Source organism: Patagioenas fasciata, chromosome 1 (genome assembly GCF_037038585.1).
Source record: "Patagioenas fasciata isolate bPatFas1 chromosome 1, bPatFas1.hap1, whole genome shotgun sequence".
NCBI lineage: Eukaryota > Metazoa > Chordata > Aves > Columbiformes > Columbidae > Patagioenas > Patagioenas fasciata.
This window is the reverse complement of record NC_092520.1, coordinates 34,065,591-34,087,022: the sequence shown is the minus strand read 5'-3', so window position 1 is coordinate 34,087,022 and position 21,432 is coordinate 34,065,591. Positions and strand designations below refer to the sequence as shown.

Genomic DNA, 21,432 nt, shown 5'->3' with positions numbered 1-21,432 from the left:
ATGGTTTTTCTTGAACTTTCTACCACTTCATCTGTATGTAGATAATCGCACTTTGCCTCTGAAACTTAGTTCATAACTGCATGTTCTCATAACTTCGTTATGAGCTCAGACTTCTTTAAAGTTATCAAACTGGATCTTTTGAAGTGTCTTCTAAAGATTACCTTTGATACTTGCTTGATTGTTTCTTGAATAAGAAATTTAAATTTATTTCCTGAGGGAAAAATTCTGTACATGTCATGCGTTGTTATGCTTCTTGAAGCAAGAAGACAAATTTTTGCTAACATAAAGACCTTTTTAAAAAAGGGCATCCTAATATTTTAAACACGAGTGTGTACTTAAGCACTTTGCCCCAAGTAGCAGAACACCTAGCTGGTCATACTGAAAGCAGGCAGGGGTCAAGAACCAAACTGTCCTATGGTGAACAAATTCAAAAAGTGGTAAGTCTTCTGCTTGAAAAGTGTACCTTGATATACGATCTGTAAGGCTACAATGCCTTCTATGCTTTATAGCAAATAATCTTCCAAATGAGAGAATTATTTGTGCTGCTCCCTTTACCTTCTAGTGAAAGATTTCCAATCCCTGGCTTAAAACTGTTGAAATTTCAAATTGATGTGGTTGCTCCATTTCTTGTGTTGAGAATAGGGAGCAAATTAATGGAATTTATGGAATCTCCTTCCCCCCGCCCTGAAATTTAATGTCTTTGAAATGGTATTAAATTGCTGTAAATGAAGTAACACAGATTGACATGAAATGCAGTGATGTTTTTGTCTCTAATTTTTGTTTAGCTCTGTTGGAAGAGAAGGATTTCACTCTGTTGAATCTATTGTTAGCCAGCAGCTGAGTCGTAGTATTGGTGATGATAGCACTGGGAGTTGGTCCAATCTAAGTTTTGAAGACGAGCATCCTGATGAGAGCAGCAGTTTTCTTCACCTTAGCGACAGGTAACTATAAACATGTTAGTACAGTTAAACGGTTATCTTTACATCAAAACTTAGCATCAAGTACTTGTCTCATGGGGGTTGGAGGAGAGGAGATTATTTTGTCCTCAACACACAAAAGCCTTTTTTATTAGAAATTACTCTAATATAATGTTTGTGTTTTCTTACAAAATGTTGTTGCCCACAAATGTTCATACTATATACTCTGTAAAATATGTGGAGTTTGTACTGCCATTGATGGGAGTCACATAATGTAAAACTGTACATATATAATTTAAGGTTTAGCAAAAGATGCATGTATAAAATACAACTTGAAAGTACTGTTTAGAAGTTGTGCTCTGAAATATTAAAACTTAATAATTGAGAATGTTTTATGTAAATTTATCTATTCTTGAAAAGAAGTAATATGAGCTTAACTTGCCTGAGGAGCTTTAGCAGCTATTTTGTCTTTTTTGGGACTTGAATTTGTAAGCTGTTCTAACTGATACTGGTGGAGTATTTATGTACTACTAATGACAAGCTCACAGGTGTGTAATACTGGAACTTACCTGTTCAGGTTAGTAACTTTTACCACAGAGATTCTCACTATAATTCCGCTGGCTGATTGATAACTAACGAAGATTACAATGGAAATTTTAAAAATCTGCACTGACTCAGCCTGTTGCCAGGGAAAATTATATTTAGAATTGTGTCCTGGGCTTGTATATAAGGAATATATGAGAAATGAGTAAACAGTGTTTCTGTTGAAGAGTAGCAGAAATGAGGGAGAGGTTTTTTCTTTTTAGTTAGTACTTCCAGCATCACTCAGATTAAAGATATGTATTTGTTGTTTGTTTTCTTTTAAATCTCTTTTGGGGATGATAAAGTAATTTCTATAACTTGGAAGAAAATCTGTGGCTCATTACATGAGGAGTGACCTAAATTAGCATTTAACTCAGAGAAGGGGAGGCATAATTTGGGTAGCAAGGCGTTGGCAGAAGAAACTGACATGTGCAAATGGATCAGCCAAGTTGTACAAAACTAACTGTGGAGTGGTAACAGCACATGGGTTCATTTGTTTTGCTGAGGTTTAGTAGGTGGGAGTGACAGGATTTGGGGTTAGTGCCCCAAGTACGAAGGGGCGGGGGAGACCTTCTGTAACACAGCAAGGTTCAGTAATGACACCGTTTGTGGAACAGTGTTAGCATCTTCTAAGCAAATAAAAAACTGCATGAACTGTTTAATAAAACAGGCAAATGCCATTCAGTCATAGAGGGGGCATGTGTGTGTGATTCTGTGCAGTTAAAACAGCTAGAGATTTGGGGTTTTTTTGCTTTGGTTTGTTTTTTTGTCCTTTTTTTTTTTTTTCCTTATGGTCAGGGCCATCTGTTTAAAACATACTGTGCTGATTATACATAAGCCATATCTATTTAAAACATTTAAATGTACTATCAGGTGGCTTTACTCCTCTGACGTCTATTTCTTAATGCAAGTGGCTTGCTTGTATCTAAGAAGCCGTCAGCAGTCTTGCTTGTACCATCGTTGGAGTACTAAGTATCATGAGACAATTGTACAATTCAATTAAGTGACAATAGTGAACATTAAGTAAGTTTTACATGGTAGGGGAGGACCTCTCCCTTCCCTGAGTATTTTCTTGGATGTTTGCAGTGTTTGATAAATACTGGTACTTGAGACTCCATTAGCTGGCATTTTCAAAATTATCTTCATAATAATAAACCTAGAGATCCCATTAATGGTAGCTGAAATTCTTTTGGGACACAAGATCACAATCCCCAGAAAGCAACACTAACAATACAAGCTTTAGTGGACTGATTCAATTTACTTGCTTTGCTTTACTTCAGGAAAAAGACTTTTTTTGTGGTAGCTCTGTTGAAATGGTACATGCCCTCTGCATCTCAGATCAATATAAAAATTGTACTTCAGTACTTCACAGAGGATTAAACTTTCTGTAAACAAGGGAGCAAGACAACTTGGAAAGAATTACCCAAGCATCATCCCTGCAGTTCCATTTGAATGGAAATAGGAAAGAAAATTCTTTAGTGGAGTCGGTAAAGGTAGTTATGCAAGGGAGTGCTTATATCTTCTGCTTTGCCTGCCTAATGGTAGCAACTTTAGTTTAGAAATAAAACAGTCTTAAGCTTTCTCTCTAGCTAAGGTACAGGTATAGGCATAGATATAGGCTGTTCCAGAGGATGAATCGGAGCATCCAGGTTAGATTATAATTCAGAGCAGAAGCCTCTTGCCTTTGCCTGTATGTACATAATGCAGAATCTCAAAGCAGATGATCTGAGCTATAGTTCCCATAAATACAGTGTATATATATATATATATATATGAAAGTTGAAAGCTTTTCTTGTAATTCTTCAGCTAACTCATGTTGAAGAGCTGCATGAAGCATTATAGAAGCATTATAATGCCTTTATTTACTGCTTGATTTATGTTTGCAGGACTTTATTTTCAAGGCTCTTAATTTGGCATCTTAAAATCATACTTTACAAAGAAGTCTCATGCATCACTGTGCATTGTAATTGTATGGTTAAGTATATGATTATTTCAGACCAAGTTTGACATCTCGAAAATACATTAGTCTCTTACCCAATCAGAGTAGCAGTATGCATGAGGTCATTCTGTTAGGTTGCAGATACTTTTTCCTTTAGTCCCAGAACTGGGACAGCTTTGGCTTCCACTTGTGTTATACATCTGGAACTTGAAGTGGAACAGGATGTTTGTGTGCAAAGTACTGGTATCAATGCGCTATGTTAAATCTTTCCTATACATGTATTTCAGAACAAATTTAATACTTCATATATACTATGATAGTCTCACACAGTAGCTTGAGAAATGTTCTGAAGACCAGGTTTACATTTTTTGTGCAAATGAAGTTGGTTTTTTTGGAAGCTTCTGCTCTTTAATTTTCTTCTTTTTTTTTTTTGCATAATGAGAGAACTGTTTGATTGTTCTTTGCACATGTTGTTGAAATAAGCAACAATGTGCTGAATGAAGCATCTGCAACTTTAAAATTTTCTTTTTTCCCCTGCTAGGGTGTGTTCATATTGCAGGCTTGCTAACCTGCTGCTGCTGTTTTGAAATTAGGATCCAAGCAGGCATACTGGAGAGGAAAGGACAGTAACAGTTAATACTGCTACTGGCAGACTCTTGGAAGAGATGAATGTCTGTCTCCTGAAATGTTTCTTTCCACCATTTGTGTTTTTTAAATTTTGCTATTTGCCTTGAGTGGAATGAGCTTTAATAGTCATGCAAAACTTAGGTGAAAAAGCATCTTACAGCAGTTGTCCTCTGGAGTTGCTTCATGGCTTGTCATACCATCTAACGTAGACAATCTAGCTTTCTCAGAGAATGCTGGTTGTCTTGAAATCTTATTCCTGGGAGGCTTCCAGACATGCTCTGGGAGAGGTATGAAGTTGGGGAACAGGAGCTTTAATCATATGAGTAGCTCAGTCTTGTACACAAGCATAGGCCTAAGGAACTCTGCTAATTATAATGCCTAAAATGTACCAGTGTAAGGACATGCTCACTTCTTTCAGTTCTCTATGTTGGCTGAATGTAGTCGTGGAATAAATGCAGTATGTTTATGAACTGAGTGAATTCATCTTTTTACTATTGTTTTCACTGATCTATAAAACCCTCTATTTAAAAACAAAGCAATACATCAACTTGTAAAACAATATTCAGAAAATTAAAAACAAAACTGGTTTTTTATTTGCTCTAAGAATTCCTTTTCATCAGGCTGTTGGAGGTCAGTATTGGATTTTTGGAACGAGTTGGAAGGATTTTGTTCGTGCAGTTATCTTCACAATGTATAATTTTAAGTACTCTTAGCTAGTCCTTAAGCAAGTATTAGAGTTGTAATCCGTATGCCTATGGGTAATCATATTGAAATTGTTGAGCTTGTATAAATAACAAGCAGTGTGCTTAGACCTGGGGACAGAATTACTGCTAGCACTGATCTGGAAAGTTAATGAGTACGAATTAATACTTCCATGTGTGTACTGAAACTTGTCAGTTTTGCATTATTGTGCACATTGCTGCTCTGAATAGCACTGACAGTCATGTTTGTACTCTGTTCCAGCAAACCTGGTTAGGAAGTTTCAGTGCCCTTGCATTAAATGTCTTGACAAAACAGTTCTAAGGAAAATGAAGGTTCTAGTTTGAGGTATTGTTCTTTTCTAGTTCAGCCGTGTTCTCTTCTTCTCCTGGCAGTAATGGTAACAGCAGTAGCTGGAGCAGTCTTGGTTTAGAAGGAGATATGTATGAGGAGAATTTATCCTTTCCAACATCAGACAGGTTGGTTGAGTTGAGAAACATAAACCAGATGGGTTCCTCATAATTAATGCATGAAATCATTATTTGGGAAAATACAGTGCATTTTTATGCTGTTACATTATTTACACTCGTCTCACTTAATCACAATATTTTTTTTCATTAATTAATCCATACTGAATGGTTAAATTAATCCATACTGAATGATTAAATTTTGCTGTGCTAAACTGATGTGTTCTGCTTGCAAAATGAAAGATCCCTTTTGTGCATGTTCTTGCTTGCAGTTTTACAAGTCTTTAAGATTTACTTTTTCATGCAAACTAGAGCTTGCTTCCTACAGGATTTCTGTTTTTTCCTTTAGCTTGTGAAAACTTTCAAAATTGCTTGGTAACTGATTTTTGTAGAACACTTAGGACTTAAAGCTTTGAATAATCTATAGCTGTTCATACCTGTGACATAAGATGGCTCAATCTTTCCACATATGAAGCAAAAACTAAACTATCATCTTTAACTAAAACCAGTAAGTTGTCTTGTTTTAAAATGTCTTCATATTATGATCTTTAACACTCTTCCCTAGTTTCTCTCTTCTCCATTGTTTTCCTAAGAGCAAATCCTGTGTAGTTGATTATTATTCGTTCCCAACATGAAATGGTGTGAGAAGCAAAGCTTCTTTTCATAACCACTTCATAATTCTTTGATGATCTTCCTGTCCTTTAACCTTCATTAGATTCTTAGGTTTGACTATATTTGTTGTGCATATATTGGATTGTATTACTAATTTTGTTTTCTTTTTAAAATACAGTGATGGAACAGAAGATAAAGATGAAGACTCCAAGGACGCTGTAGAAGGTAATGTCAATTCCAGCATATTCTACTGTTCTTGACCTGTGCACTCTGCATGAATTATTTTTGTTAATTCTTTGCTTCTGTCGACTGCGTAACAAGGTGACACCACTATTACCCCTTTTCATCATAACACGTCAGTCATGTGTCAGAATGCATTCTTAGATTCATCCCTACATACATCTCTAAAGTTACTGAAATGTGCAGCCTTTGGGAAATGCAAGTCTCTCATGCTCATGCATGTACTTAATAACATAAGGTAGTGAACTCTCATCAGCATGTTGAAAGCGTAATTTTATGTGCATAGAATAACTTCTTTGTAAAATATTTGATAAGCAGCCAAGGCAATGCATCTACACGGCTATGTTTGAAATACTGAAGAAGTTATTCACATGGCTGTATTAACCTTGGAAGAGAAGTCATGAGAAATGGAGAAAAGCTTTGATTCGATACGTTTGCTATAATCGCTTTCTTCTTACTGAAATATAAAAATAGCGTCTATCCACAGTCTTGTTAGAGCTTTCTGGTTTGTAGATGTCTGCACTGCTTCCAGTCTGATTGAAGTGGCAAAGTTTCACTCAAATGAGAACAGCCTGAATACAGGGTGTATGAGGATGATTTAAAGATGAGCTGATGTTAGAGCAAGTTGTAATGGAGCTTTTCTTTGTGCTGGGTATATTCAGAAGATGAAATAAGCATTTCAAGAAACCTTTGCTATCCACTTAGAGGATATTCAACCATGGTACACTTCTTCAAATAGTCTTGATATAAGCAATAATATGTGTGGTTCTCTCTTTTTCTCTTTTTCTCTCTCTCTTTCTCTCTCTCTCTCTTTCTCTCTCTCTCTCTTTCTCTCCCTCTCTCTTTCTCTCCCTCTCTCTTTCTCTCTCTCTCTCTTTCTCTCTCTCTCTCTTTCTCTCTCTCTCTCTTTCTCTCTCTCTCTCTTTCTCTCTCTCTCTCTTTCTCTCTCTCTCTCTTTCTCTCTCTCTCTCTTTCTCTCTCTCTCTCTTTCTCTCTCTCTTTCCCTTTCTCTTTCTCTCCTGGAACAATAAATGGAAACGAACCACATCTCTTTATTTTTAATCACATCTAACTGTAAGGTTCTGAGAAAATGAAACTAAAAAGTTCTAACATAACAAATGTTCAAATTACTCAATTAAAATAATTCTTGATTGTATTTCTTTACATAGTTTTGGTGTCTTCTGGACTGCAACAGACTGCTTTTTTTTTTTTTTGTGAAATTTTTCCAGTTTAAGTTCTTTACCATATCATTATTGTTTTGAAAAGACTCTTTCTGTTACTTTCATTGTAGGACCATTTAAATAGTATTCTAGGTAGAAAACCTTTGTACTTTTTCTTTTATATTTGGAAGCTCTGTTCATGTCATACTAGAAATGCGTTTTTTTTTCTAAGCTGGCTGTACCTTCTTTACCAAACCTTGTTATTACCAAATGTACATCTATTTTATAAAAATAAAAAAATATTTCAAAATTTCCCAGTGATACATTACCACAGTACTTTTCATCCACTAAGTGTCATGATTTTTTTAATAATTGATGCTTTCTCCTATAAAGATAATAGATTTTGGGGCTCTTTGGCAAATATTCTGTTATCCACTGAAAGCACACTTATGATAATAGTTCCGCTAGTTAATTTTCTGTCTCTTTTTTTCCTCCTGGGGGAATCTATTTCATCTTACTTCGCTTTGTCAGTTAGGAATGAATACTTTATGTGCCTCAATTTTTATAAACTTGACTGGAAGAACAGTGAGATTGAGGTAAACTGCACATGAACATAGGTTTTTATTGCAAATATATTCCTTGTTTCTAGAGAGTTAAGTCCAATAGTCAGGAAGTAGAGACTTAAACACAACTTGGAGAGCACTATCATATTCTTAGTTTGTTCTGAGGGTGTGACAAAGGATGACTCTGAAAGCTGGGTACAGAAATTCAGAGCGGGAGCAAAAGATGACAATACTGTAGTTTCTCTGTGTTATTTATGGAACTGCTCTTTCAATACTGTGCTATTTTTTTTAATTCATGCTGTAAAGGGAGTGTTGAAAAACCGGATAGGCCTCAGAAAAAAACAGTACTAGGTTTTGGAAGAAATCGGACGCAATCTGATCAATCTGCCTGTGCAGGAAAGAATTATGAAATACACACTTTCAAAAAATATAGTAGATCAAGGCATAGCGAAAATAGCATTTGGAAACCCAAATGACTGATTGACAATGTAGGAACCATTGCTGTTCAAACAATTTATGAAAGGCTGTGTTAAATTCCTGGACATTTGGAATATACATTAAAGCTTAATGTCTTTTAGCACTTAGCTATGTTTGCATACAGTTGTAAATGGGATAAATGGTACTTCCTAATGTGAAAGTACAGAAATGCTCTAGACCAGCATGATTATTTCCTTTTGCATTATCTACCTGTATTAAATTGAGGTTTTTAAGATAATATAGTCTAAATAGTGAACTACATATACTTTTTTGAAACAAATTTGAAGCTAAGTATTTAATGATTTTCTTCTCAATACTAGGTGTGGAGCAAATACGAAAGATTTTAGCAATAGTGAATATTGATCTGGAACCAAATCTGGTGGACCCCCAGCTCAGAGCAGCACTCCAGTGGCTGGCAGCTTCTGAAACAGAGTTCTCAGAACTTCACTTTCATGATGCTGCTACAAGGGAATTTGTCTCTGTAAGTACTTGGGTTTGATGGGTGGTGGGGAAGGGGAATGATTTCTTTTTTTACTTCCATTTGCTGCAATACACCAGCTGCTTTATTTGCCACTCCATAATAATGAAGTATTTGCTGTTGAGGAAAAATCATTATTTGAATCCTGAGAGGTCGAAGTGGAATGGCCTGTTTAGCCTGTGCATGTACTACAAATAAAACAGTATTAATCCAAGCTGAGTTAACTTGTTTCACAAGTTATTTTCCTTGTTTTACTCCAAAGAGGATACAATTATAGCATTTTTGTTTACTGAAAAATTTATTTTTTTCAGGCATTTTTTTACGTATTATTTAATGGTCTATAAATGGAATCATTCTGAGAACTTGCTTATGCAAAATAACTTCTAACTTAATATTTTGATATTCAGCCTCAAGTTTTTTTTGCTAGGAAATGCACATTTGCTTATTGGAAGGAAATGTAGGCTCTAATTAAATTTTAAATATCTTTTTATTCTGTAAACAACTGCAACCAAAACTACTAAGAAAGAAGGCTCAGTAAGATTCTTTCATTTTTAGGTGGCTTTATTTTAGTTTTATAGATTGAATTTAATATGTGACCAAAGAGAAAGCAGAATGTTAAAGATTAGGGTTTAGCAATTAACATCTCTTAGGGAAATTTTGCTACGTGTACTGACCTCAGTATTTCCATCACAAACATATAACAGAAACTTCTTATTCCTATAAAATCCTAAAAATTATTCCTTTGTAGCTACATACCAAACTGCACATGATAATCTGGCATTTATTACTTTTGACCTTTTGGTTTTTTTTCTTCTACCAAGGAATTATTTTAACATTACCTGGCTACTTGAAAGGCTTATAGCACCTTCCAATACCTAAAGGGGACCTACAAGAAAGCGGGAGAGACTTTTTACAAGAACATGTAGTAATAGGACAAGGGTTAATGGCTTTAAACTGAAAGAGGGGAGGTTTGAGTTAGATATAAGGAAGAAATTCTTCACCATGAGGGTGATGAGACACTGGAACAGGCTGCCCAGAGAAGTTGTGGATGCCCCATCCCTGGAAATGTCCAAGGTCGGATTGGATGGGGCTTTGAGCAACCTGGGCTAGTGGAAGGTGTCCCTGCCCATGGCAAGGAGGTTGGAATTAGATGATCTTTAAGGCCCTTTCAAACCCAAACCAATTCTATGATTCTGTATAGGCATTGTCTCTAATGATGAGGTTGATATGAACGATAAATTATCAAAGACTTTTATTTTGTGACCTGGTAACGTGAAAAAGCGTTAACGTGATGCCATTGGTATATGTTCCATAATTAAGGTCTTGACAAAAACAACTTAACGTGCATGTCAGTATATTAAGAGAGGAAAAGCTTGCTCTCAGTTCCCAAATTTGGTATTGAACTTTCAGCTTGGTGCTTTCCAAAGCAAAAAATCATCATTTCAGGAGAAGAGCAGAATGCCCAGAAGTGGAGCTCAGTGTGACTAAATAGACCCCCAGACTTCGATGAATGTTTGCACCTATGGTGCTTTGTTGCGGTAGACTTGTGGTAAGAATGTGAAAGGTACCTAGAGGTCAGTCCAGATCATACTTGGGCTGAATTTTCCTAAGAATGGCTTCTCCTTTCCTAGTCCAGAAAAAGAATGCTGGTTTTGTTTTTCTTTTGCCCATGTAACAGTGTGGTATATGTATTCTATCATAAGATAACACAGAAAACTGGGAAATGTTCTTAGTGCAAAGTGAAACATATCCCTCATACTTCTTTTATGGAGGTTGGTATGTTCGATTTAGAAGGATTTCAAAAATACATTTTGTTGTACATGAGTTCTGACACTTAGAGTGTACTTCATGCTTTCATAAACTAGAAGGCAGTTTGTGAATACTTTTCTCCATTTCTGTTTTTATTTGAAGCTGTTGGGTTTAATTCTTATTCGTATGTTCCTTCCCTGATACAGTTTCTAAGTGTCTTAACATGAAGAAGAAAATACTTGACTTTTTCTGTTCTCACGTGCCTGGCCCAGCCTTTGCTGAAGTTCTTCTGATGTGAATGAGTTTGGTTTAGTGACTACCATTGTTCTGACCTCATGAGTCATTTTGTCATCTTTTGAAGATCTATCCATCTCCATCACGGTTGTTGGATATGAACTGCAGTGTTGCAAATACACGGGCAGAATAGTGGTAGCACCCATGAGTGTTAATAATAAATCTGTGTGTGAGAGACACCTGTATTTTACAGCACAATATATCACGTCAGGCAAAAAATAGATAGCAGCTGCCTCTTTTAAAATATTTCCTTTAGTCTCTCATTCTTCTGCCAGCTCTGACTTAGTAGATTGTGAAGAAGTGATGCTGCTATTGGAGCCAATGCCTGAGGAGGCATAGGAAGGATGTTATTAGCTGGCTGTGCAGCTGAACACCACTCTGGCTACCCTAAGAAGAGAATATACTGAGAAGATCACTCTGGAAAATAGCAGTGTCTATTATGTATGCACTCCTAAGAAATTGCAATGTTTTTCTACTTGACACTTCAGTTGTAGATTGATATTGAGTTGACACCTCAAGATAAAACGTAAAACATGTTAAAATGGTTGATTCACTTATTTTTGTAGGTTAATTTGTAGTTCTCCAAGTGCAGTTATCTTAAAATGAACTGAAATCCTGTTTCCCCCCTGGGGCAGGGAAGAATTACCTGTTTTTTTTATTCCATGCCATTTCCCAGTTGGAATGATCTCTGACCATCAAACTGAGGGTCTGAAATTAGAAATAGTCATTCTCAGTTCTGTCAGTAGTAGAGCCAGACAAGCACCTCCAGAGGGTGCTGCAGCCCAGCAGAAAACTAAACTGACGCCTACACACTGATCTCTTGCCAGTAATGGGATTCTGATCGTCTCAGGTACTTTGTTAAGTTACCTCAGTTACTTGGGGAATGAACCTGGACTTTAGATCACACGGAAAACAGTAATTTTCACTATAAGCAGTTGGTGGTTTCTGGAAGGGAGGAAAGGCTTGTGTTAGCTGTTCACAGCTGGGTAATGATGTGGTGTGGCTGCATAAAAGACAAAAATACTCCTAGCATGTGTCAGGCGAGGTATTACTTGCTGCAGCTGGGTATGTACTCTTACTTAAAGACACATGTTATGCTCAGCAAGGCAGAAGGAAGTTAAATACCTGTGTATAAAACAAAATACATTTGTTAGAAGCCAGAACAAGAAACCAGTAACATAGAATAGATAGTTCTTGACTTCTTTGAGAAGCCTGACAGCGTGGATATGGAAGTGCCTGCATTAAAAAAACATATATACTCAATTTTTAATCAGGCCATATCTAACTGTTTTAGGATTGCTGGTATCTATTTTGAGTAAACTCAATATTTCCCTTGTCTGACAGTAAGAAACAGATCGGTCTGCTAAAGAAATAGTGGGATTGAACTTTGAACTCTACATTAAAATGTAAAGATTAGTGAAGCCAGGTGCCAGCTCTGTCATCTTAACCATGGTGGTGTCTTCTTTGGACAGAAGTGTTACACTGTATCTGCTGAAGTAGGTCTTTGGACATTAGCCAAAGCTTCTTCTGACATAAGAAAAATGACTGTTCTTTTATAAACCAACAAACACCATTTACAGAATTACTTGTTGTAGACTGTAAAACTCTTGCTTCCTGTGCTCAGTTTTAAAATTTACAGAAATAACTACAGAATTCAGTCCCTTTTTGTGTAGAAAAGATATATTTTTTTTTCACTGAAAAAATTGTTGATGTTCAAGATTTGTTGTACTCAACATCAGAGAGGATCTTTCTGCTCGTCCAAGTCAATTGTTCACTCAAGAAGTTAATTGTTTTGTACGTATTTTTATGCCCACATTCTTTCTGTCAGTTCCATCACCTGCCTTGTTGGCAGTTGGAACATCACCTAGGTGAAGAAGCAGAGAGAGGTTGTATTCCTTTTCGTTTTTTTCATAGAATTTCATATTGCAATCTGACAGCCTGCATAGAAGAAACATTATGAATTTTTAATTTGGTAGCTGTGGAAGATATTTCCCTGAACGCTGTTTATGACTTTTTTTTTTTTAAACTTAATATATAGAATGTCATGGTAGGGAGGATAAAAAGGCAATAAAATTCTACAGTTCTGAACAATAAGTAGTGTGTCTAAATTGTGTTCATTAAATGCAGCATTGATGGCTGTCCAGAAAGCTGCAGAGAATAAAGTTTGTTTTTGTGTGTGTCGTGTGTTTTGTTTGTTTTTTTTTTGCTTAACCTAAAATATTCTTTTACTCCTGGGCAAATGGGCAAATGCATCCTTCTCTTATGGGAGACTTTCTTCAATATATAGCTGAGCTTGACAAGCAAAAGAAGATTTTTTGCTTGGACCCCGGTCAAAAAAAAATTGTTTTCAGCTACACTAATCTCTACTCCCAAGTGGCAGTTTAACATAACCCTCACCTTTTCCTCTTCACCAAGATGTTATAATTTCCCAACTCTGAAGACACTGTTTTCATTGAGGGTAGCCTGTGTGCCACCCAAACCACACTATATGTTGTAAAAGGAAAATCCACATCCTTTTATTAAGACAGAGTTTTGTCTTTTTATATGTGAATTATTGGCATGGGAGGGGTGGCAAATTTCTTAATGTTGTGTTCGGGATTTCCTGTTTTCTGCAGTCTTGATGAACCACAGCCTTCATACCTGTGGCACCACATCATTTGAAAATGTTGCTCCCTCTAGAAGTAAATTTTGTGAAAATTGCCCTAAAGAAAAGTGCCTGATTCTCGCGGAAGTTTTTGTTTTTATAGATGTGGGCGTAAGGATTAACTCATTACAACTGATCTCTTATGAGCTAGTGTTTCAGGAATAACTTCTGTAACTGTTCATCAGGATGTGCTGGTCAAAATATTTTGTTTTGTGTTTCCTTGTCTCCCCTTTAGCTTTCCAGAAGACTGCAAGAAAGAGATTGGAAAGTTGGAGATCTCTTGCAAGCAGTGCTGAAATATTGTGACATGATAGAGAAGGTGTCTGATGGAGAGCAAGCTCTAAATATGTCTTTGGTTGGTTGGCTCCTGGAAAACATCTGAAAAATCCAAAGATGTAGCCCTCTTCACTTCATTCCTCTTTTGAAAGGAGATAGAAAGAACACAGATATGTAAAGCAAAATTCAACTAATGAATGTTCAAGTAATTGTCAGCGTTAAAAGTCTTCGAGGTGAAAGTCAAAATAGCTGTTCTGTGCTTTGTGGTACCGTGCACTTACAGTCCATAATCGATATTGTCCACTCACGTGTAATTGTATTTACTGCTGTGTTCAGACCGTTGAAATATTTATGAAAAAATCCCTTGTCTATGATAGGAGTTCAGAGGAGACCGTCCCAGGCGTGATATTCAGGATCCCTGCTGGGCCAGGATAGCTCATTTTCTCGCTTGTGTGTGTGCTGTATTCACAGTGGGACGTAGAGCACTGACGTTCTGCAAAAATCTGTTCTGGAATACCTTGCTGCAGACAATGAAAAATAATACTGATATTGGCCAGGCAGTATGTGCCCAGGGGTGCCATTGCCAGGAGAAAATTGTGACCTGCCCAAGTAGCCCCTTGATACACTCTGTTTCAAAGCTACCTTTATTGAGCTTAAATTTATGTGAAGATGTGAGAATCTGCTCTGAAACTGTCGAGGTGCAAATACATGTTCTCTTTGTTGACTTCCACAGAGCTGGTAGAAGGGCAGAGTGGGTAGCTGAGCATAATTTGATAAATACTTCTTCAGCTAGGTTTCTTGAAGCTTGCCAGTCACATTTAAAGTGCTAAATTTCTTACTGAAGCTGTATGCGACTACTTCTCAGACTTTAATTCTGTGTCAAACAATTTGTGTGTTAGTCTCTCACATAGATATGTTAAAAGTAGCAGATAGAAGCTTCTTCCTCTGACGATTTTGGTCATCTTTTTGACTAGTCTAATTCTTTATTTCTTAGCCTCCACATATGAATTTTCTTTTCAGTAATAGAGAATTTTGTTACTCAGTGAGCACTTAAGCATTTAGCAAAGGAAGCTAATTAAACCATAAAGGGGAAATTTCTTGTAAATTGATTTTTCATTTTTCTTAACTACCTTCACTGAATTTTTTTTAGAGACACTTTTAATCAAGTCATTTTAGCAGTCTAATCAGCTTTCTTACCACTGTTGCTGACTTGCCTTCTGTCTGAAGGGAAATCTGCACCTTTACGTAGCCTGTGGTTTGAAAATGCTTTTTGAGTTTTGTTTGGTTTTATACATCCTTTGAGAGAAAAAGGCACATGCTGGTAATTACAAGGTCACCACCTCAAAACCTGTATCACTTGCAAGAGAACATGAAGTCTTACTTATTTTGGCAGAACAAAAGAATCTTAATAGCTTTTTTGTAGAAGAATGAACTGTTGATATAGTATACAAACAAGGAGAAACTCTCTAAATCTGTTCTTGAATTTTAATGGCATGTGTACAATTCTGATGTCTCTTACCTCAAAAATTACTAAGAGGTGTCACACTCTCCTTGCAACGTTGTGTTTCAGGAAGGCATTCCACTGGTCTTTTTAGAGACCTGCTTTGTTTTAGTCCTCATTTGCCATCTGCATTTCTGCCTTGGATCTCACAAAGTTCCCCTTTCTCACAGAGTAAAAGACTTTTAATGTTTTTGTATATTCACATATGTGTTCACACATGTGCACACACATAGATGTGTGTGTATCTCTATGTGTATGAGATCTCACTAATATGAACTTCCAGTTTTTACAACTGACTTAAAATTCTGTTTTACTCATAGTTTATTACCTCGGATTGAGAGATCTGTGTATACCATGTGACAAAAAGACCAAAAACCATTACATGCTCTTTTATTTTATTACAACTTATACAATGTCCAGCCTCAGGAATTGTTTTTCTCTAGAGCCCAAAGCAGAGGGGCAAAGTTATCTTAATTCCTCTGTTTCAAAGGTGCAACTAGTAACATATTTTTGAAGAGTTGTACAAAAGTTGTCTGGATTTTTTTTTTTTGCCCCCCACCCCCTATACCTTCATTTTTTTTAAGATTGACTTTCAGTGTCGTTTCAGTCAAAAATTTGAAACCATTCTCTGGCTGTAATTTCTTCCAGGAAGAACGTACTTATTTACCTGTAACGTTGGAATGTCAAGAAAATAAAATACTAACAACAGTTCCTCAGGACTAAGTTTTGCTCTGGGTTTTGAACCCTTGCGTTCTCACCGGGTGGAATTTCAGGATATGAGGATATACTAGTACTAGTACTGAACCAAATTGAACAAGATATTGGAAGCCTTGTAAATGTACAAAGCTGTACATGTGGGAAAGAAAAAAAAAACTACAACCAAACCAACAACAAAAAACAACACCAAACCAAAACAACCAACAAACCAACACCACAGGAACAGCCAGGTTTTAACTGATTTATTCCTTATGTTGGATTTTATAAAGTTGCTGAAGTAGGTTTCCTTTTTAATTACTTCCCTGGAGAAACGCAGAAAATTGTGTGATTCCCAAAGCTTACAACTGTTCAAAAAGTTAAGTAGACAACAGTTGCACTGAAAAAGATTTTTATAAATGGAATTATTTTTCAGGCTGGATCCAAATACATAATGTAACACCAATCAATAATTACATAAAGGGATAAGTCTATTTATTAGCCTTTGAGGAAAACAGCATAGCTTCTGAATTTGCATGAGAAAAGTATCTTATAAAATACTTCATTTTTACTTAACAACAAAATTTCTGGACCATTAAAAAGAAAATGTTTTGGATAGCTTTTTTCCTTGAGTATCAAAATTTGGAAAGCATTAAACTAGCCTGGCAACATTATTATAATCTAATAATTGTATTAATCTTCGGAAAACATTACTCTGACTATATGTAACTGGTGCTGTCAACCATATCATTGAGAAAGCTGTTCTTCGGTAATGTGAGTCTTAAATTGTACTGAGTTTATTTAAAACTCCTGATTACAAATACAGAACTGTAAATGAAAATTAAAAATATGAAAGGCTGCATTTTGGTCCATTCAAATCAGACAAGTCTGCTTTATAGACAGATGTAATAAGGTAGAGATTGTTTCATCCTGCTATGGTTTTTTTTCCCCTATATGGGAACCCTGACTTGGTAATTGAATTTTGAAGTTGATGAAAACATACAATGTTGTTATTGTCCCAGAAGACACCGTGTCTCAAACACTTCATACGTACCTTCGGTGTTCTGAAAAATGAAAGTGTTTGGATGTTTTGTAAGATTTTGTCAGAAAAAAAAGCAGTTTGAAGATAGTCCCTCTATAAATGAACAATTAAAAGTTGCCATATTTAAAACAAGTTTAAACATTCAGAAGAAGGTGCATAAATAATACAGAAGAATGCAAAAAGCCTTAAAATAACCAAACAAAACTCAAACCCATATGCTAAAATTAAAGAAGATTTGCTGTCTCAAAATGAGGATGTGAAAAAGCAGCTAAGATGATGTACTTGAATGCAATTTGTGTGGTATCTTTGTTCGTGAGTTTTAAAAGATTGTGTAAGCTTTTTTTAAAAACAACAACGAAACACAAACAAAACCCAAAAACCCAGCAACCCACATTCCGAGACTAATGAGGTCTCTCAAAAATGGTATCAAATTTAAAACGTTACATTTTCTAATGTAACGTTGTCTGGGACCTTTTCTATGAAGAGCCACATGTTGTTGGAGATGGGAACACAGTCAGTAGTAAACACCTAGTTTTACACAGTTGACTTGCAAAGATATAGACAAGATTCAGGAATTATTTTATTGTAAGAATTTTGGCTTTTCAGCAAGAGCCGCTACTGTCGAGCATTTACTGTACTTGAGCTCTGAAGAGGCAAGTACAGAGCCCAGCCACTGTAGTCACTTTATTTCGTACCATCTTTGTACATTCCTGTTGTATAGCTGGAGTTGTAGTTTTAGAGGGCTTTTGTTCTATTGTACTGTCTGGATAGTATTTAATACTAAAATTTATTATAATTTGCTGGAACTGCTGCTTATTTGTGCAGTGTTACAGTGATTCACAGCCCAGTTAGTGATGCGATTGTATACCAAAAGCAGTTTGAATAACTATAAATCTTTATGTAACTGTACTCAATGAATATGAAGGTCTTGTACTGTATAATGGTGACAAGTTTTGCCATTTTAGTAATTTAACTATTCAGTTTTCAGATTATGAACTCCAGGTTGCACTAAATTTGTCCTTGTTTTAGCAGTGGCTTAAAATAAAACACATTTCACTGGCTTTGAGAGCGGTGTCATTTCTTGTAAATTCATGGAATATTATGTTTCTTTTCAGCTAACACAGCTAAGATTGGTCTTGATCAGTAGTTGTGTGAAGGCGCTTGAAGAATGGTAAATAGTGCATCAGTAGGTGGCATACTTCTTACAGAATTAAATTGGTGTCCAGGAGGAATGCGAGAACACTGTTTTACCGTCTTTGGGTTGAAAGGTAAACCCGTAGCTCCAGTTACGTGAAGTTAACTGTCATGTGGATTCTGTGAGGAGAGACCTGGCAATGAATCCGCTCTAATATCCCAACACAAGTAGGATGCAATAACCAGTTTAACTCAGTGTCATCTTGCACAGGAGCCAGGTTAGGGAGGCTGACTTAATATTTTTGTGTGAACCGAGGTTGGTCTTTGGCACGTTGTACAGTATTTGGGGAATCGGCAGCTTTAGAGTCTTCTGGATAAATACAAGAATACGCTGCTAATGAAAATGTTATATTAAACACGAAGTTTTATAGGATCATTCAAAATCCTCACGTTTTGGTATTTTGTTAAAACTACCGAACAGCCTATTGTCAGCTACCCAAAGTAGTGATGCTGAGCAGAGATGTGCACAGGTAGCGTTTCTAAGATTTAAAAGTACTGATGTTGCATATAGCTGTCTAAATGTTTTTTTTGTTGTATGTGTTGTGAATCTAATAATCTCAGCAGGGTTTCATTTCAAGAATTAGGAGGGTTTTGCTGGGGTTACTTTTAAAATAATAGGCATGTGGAAGTCTCCTTGATGCTTTATTTTTGCAATGGTTGTTTAAAGGAGGTTTCCACAGTATTTATGAGATTACTTACAAAAGGAGCATTCTTTTGTTTCGTTATCATATCTATTTTGAAGATTTTTTTGTTTTTCTTTGTTCTTTTTTTTTGGGGGCAGGAATGCCTCACGTTCAGTCATGTAGAAAATATATGTTAACTGAAGCAAGTAAACATTTAACTTATTCTTAAAATATGTTACAGCCCCAAAAAGACCAGTGCTGAGTTTGGGAACAAAAAAAAGAGATTTTTGTGAAGAGAAAGAGGAGGATATTCATGTGGAAGACTAGTCTGAGCTTCTTTCTTCCTGCCTGGACTTTATTTTTCTTTCAGCAGTCTGGTTCTGGCTGGCTTTATTCAACCACAGAACAGTATCCATGCACTTTGTTTAACCTCGGTGTATGAAATTGAGAGTTAAGTCTCCAGCTATTCCGTACTCTTCACCCAGCATGTGCTACTCCATCTCCTGCTGCCGTTGCTCAGACCTTCCCCTCGCTCCAGAGCCTGAGCTTCTGGTGTGACTGAATTCCATGCTGGTTACTGCTCCGAGCCTCTGGTTGGAAGGTGGCTTTGGAAAGTGAGTCATGCCAAGGCTGGAGAAACGTACCCAGAGTACTGTTTATTGAGCGCCATATTAACCAAATGCTGTCTCTTCCCCTGCTGTTAAGGCATACCACAAAGCGTGTGACTGCTTGAGGCAAGGGAACTAACCATGACAAGCATGAGACAATGTCTGTGGTCAAGGTGCTGGCTACCTAGTCCTTGACTACACAGCACCTTTCCATGGGAATTACAAAGACTGAAATTGGGGCCTCTACATAGTCAAAATATACATTCTGTCTTGCCTTCATTCCTCCAAAGGTTGCTGCTGCTTCTAGGACGGTGAAGGAGCTTTGTTTTGTATATGTGTATGGTTTTCTTGGGTTTTTTTTCTGTTTCTTTTAATTAAGAATGGGCAAAAGGGAACACTTGTACAAGTCACTTCACTTGGTTTCCTGAAGTTGCGATGCTTCCGCCAGGAATAAGATGGATATCAAGAGAAGAAATGGTGTGATAATGTCGTGCTTTTTTTCCTGCCATCTGCCCCTGTAGCCTTCTTACTGTCAATCTCTTATTTTGTACAGTCTCCACCTTGTCTAACTTCCAAGTCTCCTCCTACACTTTCCTTGTGGCTGTTGCTGGTTTGTACTTTTCTCTGACCCTTGTCCAGTCTTGTAGTATGGCTGTCGTCTTCTGCTTCGTTCTTGACCCTACTCTGTTGTCCTGATGTGACTTCTGGCCTTCTCATTCTTGGCGGGTGGAAGTGGTTAGAAACCAGCAAAGGGAGTCTTCTTAGCTGGGAGGCTATGGAATAAGGCTTTCCTACCAGAAATCATCAAGCAGTGAAGAAGAGCTAAACTTGCTTTTGGCTGAGTTTTTCACTCCTGTAGGAAAGTAATCTGTGGTTGCTTTGGTTTGGAACCCAGCTCATTGCTTGCAAAACCCTTAGATTTTATGCTGATTTGAAAGTAACTTTTAAACTGATACTGAAGTATAATGTAACTCTAACATACTATGTTATTCATGTGGATGTCCAGTTCTGGGCTTCCAGTTTAAGGAGGACAAGGAATCACTGAGAGAATCCAGCGGAGAGCTACAAAGATGATAAGGGGTCTGGAGCATCTTTCTTATGAGGAAAGTCTGAGAGAGCTGGGTCTGTTCAGCCTGGAGAAGATGGAAAGGGGATCTTGTTTATGCTTATATAATAAATATCTCACAGGTGGGTGTTGAGAGGATGGGACCAAACTCTCTTCAGTGGTGCCCAGTGATATGATGAGGGGCAATGGGCACAGACTGAAGCACAGGAGGTTCCATCTTAACATGAGGAGAAACTTCTTTACTTTGAGGGTGCCAGAGCACTGGAACAGGCTGCCCAGAGAGGCTGTGGAGTCTCCTTCTCTGGAGACATTCAAAACCTGCCTGGACACCTTCCTGTGTGATCTGCTCTGGTGAACCTGCGTTAGCATGTGGGTTGGACTTGGTGATCTCCAAAGGTCCTTTCTAACCCCAATCGTTCTGTGATGTGGATGTTTGTCCGATGTGCTGCATAACAGTGGCTTCCAAACACAGACAGGGCAAAACTCATTCCTTCTGAAAGCTGGCAAAATCCTAGTGTCTCACCCCCACTTACATCAGGTCTCAGTTTAGATAGATAGTAACCTGAAAAACAGTCAGCGTCTCTGTTTCTGAGAATAATGTGTTTTTATAATTATTGCCCTGTAATATTGTGCTCTGAGCTGGTGTTGCAGCTAGATTGATTAACCACACAAAACCAGACATTTATTCATGCTGCTACAAAAATGCTAACACAGTACGGACAAAAATACAACAAAGAGCTGTCTCCTCATGCTGGAAGTTGTAGATTTAGAGAAGACGCATAATATTTCTCTAGGAACCCAAAATATGACTCTGTGGAAAGCAAACTGTGAAAGAAACTCATGAGAATATAGTTGTTTTGAGAAATCAAGAGAAATGGCAACTCAGCTGTCCTATTGAACAGAACTCTTTACAGTATGTCATGCAGTGTTTATCAGAGAGGAGTTAGAGTTTGCAGCTAAATCTATTGGGGTTAAAAGGCA

At 37.0% G+C, this 21,432-nt stretch overlaps 1 protein-coding gene across 3 annotated transcripts in view; it reads left to right on the top strand.

Annotated features, from left to right (window-relative positions):
- AKAP11 (A-kinase anchoring protein 11) overlaps positions 1-18,021 on the top strand; it is a 42,919-nt gene extending 24,898 nt beyond the window's left edge. The window contains exons 8-12 of one of the 3 annotated variants that reach the window (XM_065850325.2): positions 786-941; positions 5,160-5,243; positions 6,022-6,068; positions 8,604-8,764; positions 13,684-18,021. In XM_065850325.2, coding sequence (XP_065706397.2) covers positions 786-941; positions 5,160-5,243; positions 6,022-6,068; positions 8,604-8,764; positions 13,684-13,830 — 595 coding nt within the window. In that variant the 3' untranslated portion in view covers positions 13,831-18,021. Of the gene's footprint in view, positions 1-785; positions 942-5,129; positions 5,244-6,021; positions 6,069-8,603; positions 8,765-13,683 lie in introns of all 3 variants that reach the window. The other 2 variants (XM_065850252.2, XM_065850412.2) reach the window with 2 other exon arrangements.
- Positions 18,022-21,432: the final 3,411 nt, after the last annotated feature.